The sequence below is a fragment of the Trichoplusia ni genome, chromosome 20 (genome assembly GCF_003590095.1).
Source record: "Trichoplusia ni isolate ovarian cell line Hi5 chromosome 20, tn1, whole genome shotgun sequence".
Classification (NCBI taxonomy): domain Eukaryota; kingdom Metazoa; phylum Arthropoda; class Insecta; order Lepidoptera; family Noctuidae; genus Trichoplusia; species Trichoplusia ni.
In genome coordinates, this window is record NC_039497.1 from 5952305 (window position 1) to 5962290 (window position 9986).

The 9986-nt window shown below is 36.4% G+C and overlaps 1 protein-coding gene across 1 annotated transcript; it reads left to right on the forward strand.

Moving 5' to 3' along the window:
- The first annotated feature begins 731 nt into the window (after positions 1 to 731).
- Positions 732 to 9833, forward strand: LOC113503659 (phosphoglucomutase). Its single transcript, XM_026885692.1, has 10 exons — positions 732 to 1101; positions 1896 to 1977; positions 2538 to 2737; positions 3220 to 3376; positions 5011 to 5199; positions 6723 to 6923; positions 7274 to 7481; positions 7971 to 8154; positions 8791 to 8870; positions 9209 to 9833. Exons 1-10 carry the CDS (start codon positions 862 to 864, stop codon positions 9345 to 9347), a joined length of 1680 nt encoding a protein of 559 aa, XP_026741493.1. The 5' UTR covers positions 732 to 861; the 3' UTR covers positions 9348 to 9833.
- The last annotated feature ends 153 nt before the right edge of the window (positions 9834 to 9986 follow it).

Here is a 9986-nt window from a genome sequence, read left to right on the forward strand (position 1 = left end):
TCCAGGGTAGAAAGTATTCTGAACCCAATTTTTGAATTTAAATATAATAAATATCTAGCAATTTCAAGTCTCTTTAAAGAGTACCTAAGTATTAAAAAAATGAATTTAGTATCTATGTTAAGAATATTTATATGAACAACATACTAAGCTTGACTTAATTGCAATATAACTTAACTTAACCCATTTGAAATATAGACATAATATAATATATGCACCAAGTTTGTGTGATCAAAACCTAACATACACAGTTGTACACATATGTATTGTATACCTACTAACTGTATACGTTAGATTAAAACTCTAGATAACAGCACAGTTGAACAATTAATCCATAAATAGCATTGATACTTTGCTTTGTATAGTAGTCAGACGTAGCATTACTTGCAAAACCTAACGCATTGATAACAGCTTTATATCAGTAATTAAATTGTGATATCAATGTTGAGATTAATCGTAAATCAAATTTATCGCGCTATCAGGGTTTTCAAATGGTGCGTTCTTATAAAGTTTTTTGCAAGTTTTTTGGGTTAGGTATATTTAACGCTACTTGATAAAAGGACAATAAAAATGTATTCTATTGCACTGTACTTCATACCAAGTAGAACATAATGAATAACATTGTATAATAATAAAATAAAATGTAATGATTGGAATACAAAATTTAATATATTTGAAGTTTACTGAACGCATTATTATATGACCTTGCTTTGACATTGGTTTGACACTCATGACAATAGTTTTGTAATAACTTTGCGCGATCTTCGTGACCTTACAAACTCCGATAATAAATGTTATTTTATTAGAACAGAGCGCCCAGATAGCTCGTTTCGTTAGCTAGAACATTCTTTAATTTATAAAAAAATGCCTGGTGTCGTTACGGTTAACACTAACCCCTACGAGGGTCAAAAGCCGGGTACAAGTGGTTTACGTAAAAAAGTTAAAGTTTTTGTTCAAGAAAACTATACGGAGAATTTTATACAAGCTATTTTAGATTCAAATAAGGACTCCTTGGCTGGGAGCACGTTAGTTGTTGGCGGGGACGGCCGGTATCTAGTGAAGGAGACTGTCGACAAAATTATTAAGATCTCGGCTGCCAATGGGGTAAGTGACTGAATTTATTTTTAAATTTAATTACTACCTACCTAGTTTATAACCCTTCAGTTGTAGGCTATGATTTTTCATCCCCTGCAGCTCTGCAATTTTATTAAATAATTGAAAATTATTTAAATAACATAAGCACATTGCAGTAGCAACTGTAGCAAGGGCATTGCGATAATATAATGTTTAAACGCAACATAAATAGCCGTATACCTAAATCAGACCATAAAATTGTTTATTAAAATGAATATTGGCTCTCCCGATCTTGGAAATGTTTTATGAAAGTTAGGTGATAATTTATTTCAACAAGTTTTATCTTTGCACTGATATTTAACTCGCATATTGTAATCAAATCATAATAATTATAATTCCAAATTGCATTAACCATAGAAATATCATAAATTGTACAAGTTCTTTTACATTTTTCTCAACAATTTATGTTTTAACATATACTGACACTCTGCCAATGTAATTGATAGCCTGTTGTAATTTTTTTGCCTTAAAATAATGTGTGAACAATTGTTTTTGCCCTAATATCCCCCTAAACAGATTATAACTCAAAGGCATACATAATGATATTATTAGGAGTGTTTTTTTTAATTATTAGTCTGCCAAAGCCACATTTTCGTGTTGTGGATTCAACTTGAATGTTGCAACCACAGACACATGATTACTACTGTATATATAATGAGAGTATTATATTGCAATCATATTGTTGATTAAAGCCAAAAAAAATATGTCAATTCTGTTTATCGCAAAGTAATTATTTATTAATGTTTAGTGTATATTTTTATTAGGTGGGAAAACTGCTAGTTGGTCAAAATGGTATCCTGTCAACTCCTGCCGTGTCATGCCTCATCAGGAAATACAAGGCTCTGGGTAACAATAAATTAAACTTAGATTACTATAATTAAAGTCTGACCCAATCTTGGGGGGTATTGGGGAATAGCCCCCAAGCTTCGGTCAGACACAGCAAATGCATTGTGTATTTGCAGAATAATAGTCCAAGTGATCATAATGGCCTGCCTATCGCACATAGCGAGTTACAAACGAGAATTTTGTCATTCAGTTCTCAAATTCAAAATGCTGTATGCTTGTTTCTGTTCTATTTTGTAGTCCAGCAACACATAAAGCTGTCATAACTAGCATTAAGTTGAAGTTCTTACTAACTTGGGTGTTTTCAATTGGCGCTAATGATTGTAGAAATATCACTTGGCTGTAACGGCGGCACTTATGAAAGAGAGACGTTGGTTTAATTTAAAGTCGTAGTCCTGGTCAGTGACCCCAGTAGCTAATTGGTAAAGCGATTGGCTCGTTAAGCGAGAAGCCGCAGGTTCGAGTCTTGTCTGAGGTGTTTTCATTGCATGCGTTATATAGCAACTCTTTACCATTTATGCTATATCTTCTTTTTTTACGCCCAATATTCTCATTTGCCCCAGGTGGCATCGTCCTCACCGCCTCCCACAACCCTGGCGGTATCGACAATGACTTCGGCATCAAGTTCAACTGCGCCAACGGTGGCCCCGCGCCAGACGCCAACACCAACCAGATATACGCGATCACGACGACCATCAACCAGTACAAAATAGTACCGGATATTGTGTGCGATATTACTAAACTTGGAGTCAGTAATTATGAGGTAAGAGAAAGCTGCAGTTTAATAAATAAGAAAAATTAATTTTAAATAAAGTTTGGTAGTTAAGAATACCATAGCCAAATGTTGCTAGTTGGAGAATCATCAGCATATTGTAACATAGTGGAGTTGAGTCTTCTTTAATCAGTGCTAATAATACATGTTAAGTAGTTGCAATTAAATTTGTCTAAAAATATATTTCTTTTAAGAACTAGTACTTTGATATCCGAATTGCTCTGTACCTGTTTTTCACAACATTGGGACTACCTTAACGCCACTTTTTTTCACTTTTCTTCCAGTAACATATATTTCTTTTTCAAATTTACTCTCGATGAACCTGAGTATCAAAAACACGAATACACCACTTTCTTAAAATTCTGGCATTTCTCATTTAAAGATGTAACATTTTCTCTCCCAAATACTTAAAACTACCTTGTAGAGATTTTTATAAGCCAGTCAATATTAAATTCAATATTTCTTTTGAATAGGTTGGTGGCAACAAATTCACAGTAGAAGTCATAGACTCAGTGAACGACTATGTGGCTTACATGAAGGAGATCTTCGATTTCGCGCAGATCAAAACTCTCATCCAGGGATCCGGACAGAGGAAACCCTTCAACGTCCTCATTGACTCTATGAATGGAGGTAAGAAAGGAACGAACGAAAGGACTGCACAGATAGTAGAGTGGATGAGGTCACCATGCCAAACTCACTGTGCGTGACGTGTCGCGGTTTCAGTTCCCGCGTAGGACAAGTATTTGTGTGATCCATGAATGTTTGTTTGAGTCTGGGTGACTGTGCATGTGACTTGAATATTTGTGAAACCCTCCAAGACAAATAAATATATAGATAGATTAAAATATCTAGTGCAGGCGTAGTTTTTAAAATAAATAAGAAAAAAAGAATGTGGTAATGACATACAACATGCAGTTGAAAGTCGTGGTCTCTGAAAGGGTTATCCACAATGATAACGATTCATCTTAGTCCTCTTTTTACTTTAAAAGCGACTCCCGCACTGAGGAATTTAATCCTTATGTCGCGGGAGGTTTCACAAACATCCAAGTCACAAGGATCGTGCGTTTTGCGTGATGACCAGTAGATTTGTAAAGGTACCTAAAGATAATTATTACACAATACAAAATGCTGACTAACGTCTGATGTAATATTCTAAAAAATACCACCGGAGTCCTTCAGATGCTTAGATCTTAGATTGTGGCGACGTCGACGATTATTTTCGATACAATTTTTCCATACTTTATATATTTTTCCATATGTTTAGGCCTTTTCTTCAATACTATATCATTAACAATCATTGACAAAAATCAAACAATAATCTTTAAAATATAATTAACACATTGATTACATGATAAAGTAAAACGTCTAATAAGTTCAGAAATAAGGAGGTTGTCAATTCGTCTGTATTTTGTTTTTTCTCGGCACCTTAGAACTCCGGACTGGGTGAACCAATTTTGTTGATTCTGGAGTGAAAAAGCTGTCATTTGCTCCCATAAATTACATCAAGTTTTCTCCTGAGTTACTCAAACTGATAAGCCGAGCAGTTTCTCTGCCACTAGATCAGCTTTATGGTACCTATCATAATTCGATCCCTGAAAGATTCTGATCTTAATCGAATTTCTGCATAATTAGAACTATGTCAAAATCACTTGTAAAGGTGGTGTGGCAGTTATCTATATAAGCAAGCATATCTATATATGTATAGATATGATGTACATCCGCCGTGTATCGGATTGTCTGATAGCTGTCTGTGACGTACGTGTGGTAAATGACTTGATATTTTGTGGGTGTGTTCGGCGTCATATACTAATTTTAGGCGTGATATTGCAAAATTATTTTCCTCTTACACAGGTTTTAAATATTGTCTTTGATGGAGCTAGCTAATACCCTTCCCCACCCCTAATATATCTGGAATTTGGTGTGAATGTAATCTTAATCCGACCGAAAAGTATTAAATTACTAGCCTTTGAAACCAAAAAACGTTTCATTATAGCTGAAATCTACGAGTACTCAATATTTACCCCAAAACAAGATTCCTACGTAACTGAATACTTTTATCAGTATGAATAGATTCTATGTGGTCCAGATTTATTAGAGTAATGGTGTCAGGCTGGTATTCGGTATCGGTATAACCCGACTAGTTTCGTACCCCACCGGAGTCCTAAATCATCATGCGGTGTATCATAAAATGAATAATAATAAATCCGCCTCACGAATAGCTTATACCTTATAACCCTTTACCAAAAACATTTTTGTATCCCCAGTGACGGGTCCCTACGTAAAGCGCATATTTATTGACGAGCTGGGAGCTAAAGAAGCCAACGTCCGTCGCATCATACCGCTGGAGGACTTCGGCGGCGCCCATCCGGATCCAAACCTCACGTACGCCGCTGACCTTGTGAACGCGGTGAAGGCGGGGGACTACGACTTCGGAGCTGCTTTTGATGGTGACGGTATGTACTTCCTTTTGTCTTCTACTTGCTATGGAGGGAAGTGGAATACTTTTCTTGCTCCTCCCTCTTACTATCTATATCTATACTAATATATAAAGCTGAAGAGTTTGTTTGTTTGAACGCGCTAATCTCAGGAACTACTGGTCCAAATTGAAAAATTCTTGTTGTGTTGAATAGACCATTAATCGAGGAAGACTTTAGGCTATAATCCATCACGCTGCGACTAATAGGAACAAAGATATAATGGAAAATGTGAAAAAGAACCAGGCAGGTATAAATCATAACTTATATCTTCTACCCACGGGGACGAAGTCGCGGGCAACAGCTAGTTTCTAGATAATTTCGTTGCTGGTTTCAGGGTAGTCAATTGATGCCCCTGGGATAAACAGTGTGTTTCGGTGGTTTCCGTTGGTTTCATTGTAGATTCTGGTTAATAGAAAGAGAACAGAGAGATAGTAGAGAAATAAAGTTGTTTTAAACTGTTTGTTTCGAATACAGTCAAGAATACAAGCTGTCTTAAGAAGCCATTTTCTACAACGCAATCAAAGCAATCTTCCCCTGAGTTGCCCTTTCCAACTTAATACACATACATGAAACAACCGGAACATCTAATATCTATCTCAACGACCCAACAAGACCTCTCAAATAACTATAACTTCCATGACTAAACAATCTGCAAAAAATAATAACACCAAAAAATACGGAAACTCGTTTATTATTTATATGTTTTTGTATGCCAGAAAATTATCCGTTTTCATTTATCGCGATCTTGTGAGGTCTTGCATTAATCTCTATCACCATGACAAGGCATTTATCGAGTTTCGTGTGAACTGGTTGTCAGGTACAAGGTACATCCTTGATACTAAGAATGATAATTGTATTTAGACGTTGCAATACTTATGTGTGCGTCAGACAGAATGTAAATGTATAGATATTTTATTATTGCAGTAACCGTGATTGAGTACAGTGAGTACTAGTATCATAAAATATGATTTATTACAACTGATGGGCAAGTGAAAAAAATGGCTACTTTTACGATGTATCGGTATACTCAAATGTATTTATCAGGATAGCCTGACTAGTTTCAAACCCAACCGAAGTCTTGACTCATCATGACGCGTCGTAAGGCTAGCTTTTCCCAGCCGTTGCGCTCGCGTTTATATCGGTTATCGCGGTTACAAATAGATGAATTGAATTAGCTGGCTGTGGTACAGTACCTAGATAATGTAATTACCTTCTTATTAGAAACCTTTTGTCTCGAATAAAATTAAATGGAAAGTTCGATAAGGCTGGCAGTAATGTACTTAATGCTGTTTTAATTTCAATCTGCTTATTTATCAAAATTCTTTTCTTTTTGTATAGCCGATATTTTTATCATCGCGCATCATTAAATTTTATGCATAAATGACCCTCGTATTTTCTTCTCCTGCCTTCTAACTTATGTTATGAAACTATGTTCATTATTTGAAGACATATTTATTTACTTACTTACATATTACCTAACATATTACCAATCTTCTCAGGTGACAGGAACATGATAATCGGTAGAGGCGCGTTCTTCGTGACCCCCTCCGACTCGCTGGCTGTCCTCGCGAACCACCTCCACCACATCCCCTACTTCCAGCGCACCGGCGTGAAGGGCTTCGCCCGCAGTATGCCCACCGCTGCGGCAGTGGACAGGGTCGCCGCTGCTACGGGCAATGAGATGTTTGAAGTGCCTACTGGTAAGAGTTTTATAAATCTAAGTTTTCCGTATCATGTTTTAATAATGTTGTAATATAAAGTTGTCTAAACGCTTCAATCAAAATTCGAGTTCGAGTCAAAATTCGTTGGTCTAAAAATACTTCTTTAGACTAAAATCTTAATATTTTTGAAAGTTTTGAAAGAATTAAAGCCTCTAAGCTTTTTTTGAGCCAAGTCTAAGACACATAAGTTTGATAATACTTCAGCAACTTCATGGACGCAAAATGTTTGATAAAACCCCGATTTAAATACAATAAAAGATAAAAAAACCTTTCTAAAAACCACAACACATAACACAATATAAATTAATCCTTATTTCTACCATCATAAGGTTGGAAATACTTTGGCAACTTAATGGACGCGGGCAGACTCTCACTCTGCGGTGAGGAAAGCTTCGGCACCGGGTCTGATCACATCAGAGAGAAGGACGGTCTGTGGGCGGCGCTGGCGTGGCTCTCCGTACTGGCCGCCAAGGGACAAGGCGTCGAGGACATTCTCAAGGCTCACTGGGCGCAGTTCGGCAGGAACTACTTTACCAGGTAAGGTTACCAGGTAGAATTGCGCAGAGTATGGGCAGCGATCTCGTATCTTTGGCTTACGCAGTAGAATGGGTCCAGGGTGAGAGATATATCGGCCCCGTCCCCCGTGCCCTTGACGTGGTTTGAAGTCTAGGTTGAAAGCGAGGTATTACTTTTTGCCTCAGCTAATGGTTTGTCGCTGCTCCAATTTTCCTGATTTAGTATTTTTTTTGGAATTCCATATTAATTAATTCAAATTAGTTCAGCGGTTTGGCTGTGAAAGCGTAATAACCAGACCCACACGCATTTAAAATATACATAATTGCCAATTTTGGTTTACAGATCCTATATAGATATAGATTTCTATATTTTCTATAGAATTAAGAATCAATCGCCTCTTCTTTGACTCCGACGATAACTCAAAACAAAAAACTAAGAATGCCCTACGGATATCAGACAACTCAGTTACCAAACAACTTTACTCAAACAAACCTCTTACACCGCACACAGGTACGATTACGAGGAGTGCGCCAGCGACCCCTGTAACGAGATGATGCAGGTGTTGGAGAAGACCATCACCTCTCCCGGCTTCGTGGGATCCTCCCACTCCAGCGGGGACAAGACCTACGTCGTCAAAGAAGCCGACAACTTCTCTTACATGGACCCCATCGACCAGAGTGTTGCTATGAAACAGGTGGGAATTAATTTGCGTTATCTAGAAATTAGGACGTCTTTTTGAACCATCACAGTTATTCCAAAGAGTACACTGATCTTTGGCGAGAAAATACGACGTGTATAGTGATCTCAGAATGTATTGGTCGTAATCTGGTCTTTATCTATTAAACACGTGTATTCCGATCAATAAATAGTTGTTTAATATCAGTCATCCTTGTATCTTTCCACAGCACTTAGAATGTTTATAATACTCGCGGCAAAAAGCAGCCACTTCTTCTTTAAGGATAAGATAGCTGCAAATATAATCGAGTGGTTGAGGTCACTATGAATTTAATGAGCGCGAAGTGTTGCGAGTTCACCGTGCTGTACAAGAATTTAAGTGCTCCACGAATGCTTGCCCTGAGTCTGGGTGTGTTTGAGCATTTGACTTGAATGTTTGTGAAACGAACCGAGACACTGGGATGATTAAAGTCCTTATTGCTTGAGTCGCTTTTTTAATACTATGAAACAACGTACAGTACTTCTAATAAAATTTTGACCGACACTAAAATAGGAAAAGCTTCTTAAATCTGGTATTTATTATGAGTGTTTGTATGTTGACTGTCCAAAACCAATTTTTGAAGATCTTGGTTGTTTATTAAATTTGACTTTCCAGGGTCTTCGCATCATCTTCGAGGACGGCTCCCGTATCGTGCTGCGACTGAGTGGTACCGGCAGTTCTGGGGCCACAGTCAGGTTTGTAATAAGTTCAACAGTATTTAAAAACGAATACCTACTATTAATTATTAAGTTAATATTATGAATTCAAAAGTTTGCATGTGGATGGATGGATGTTTGTTAATCATTCACGCAAAAACCATTGAACGTATTAAGACGAAACTTGGTACACAGATAGTTTATAACATGGATAGGATAGTAACCATAGTATAGTTCTCCCGATTTCATTATTTTCTTTAGTTATAGGTAAAAAATTACACCACAGACACAGAACAAATGATTGGGCTCACCACACAAACATTACTCTGAGATCGAAACTATCCTGTCACTTAAGTAACCTAACCTCAATATTGCAGGTTATACATAGACTCGTACGAGGCTAAGAACGTGTTGGGCGATGCTCAGGTGATGTTGAAGCCGCTCATAGATGTCGCTCTGCAGTTGTCCCGGCTTCAACACTACACCGGCCGGGACGCGCCCACCGTCATCACGTAATATATAGGTACCAGGTAGGTATATAGGTACCAGTACATAGGTATATACTAAGTAAAGGCTATTGTTGTTTAAGATTAATATAAAGTCAATTTTAAATAGATTGCGGTCATTTTTTATATCGCTGACATATGTCAGTGTAAAAAAGGCGGTTTTTTTTTTTTTTACATTTACCTGTAAGGTCAACTTTTGTATTGAATTTTCTTTTTCGGATTTTCTTTTTTTTTGTTGATCGATGAAAGTTTCATAGTTTTTTTTTTTGGTTGTGTTGTGAAATTAATCGCTACTGTGTTTCATTGATGTTAATTGTAATAAAAGAACGAAACTTGGTTATAATGTTTTTTATTGAAATGTATTTTGATACAAGTGTTTGATAAATTGATATTTTTATTTAATGTTAAGTTTAATTGGGTGGCTAAAATCGATTAATATAAAGAGAGATTGTTGTAAAAATAAAATGTCTAAATAATTAAGGAAAGACAGGTTTCACTTTGTATTTATTTTCTGTAAATATTTATAAGTTTATTGTCATATATGTAATTTAATAACAATAATATATTCTCTTGAAAAATCTATACAATTTTTTTTATCACATTTAATGTAGAAAATAAATATCACTGTATATTAAATGATTCAACCAAA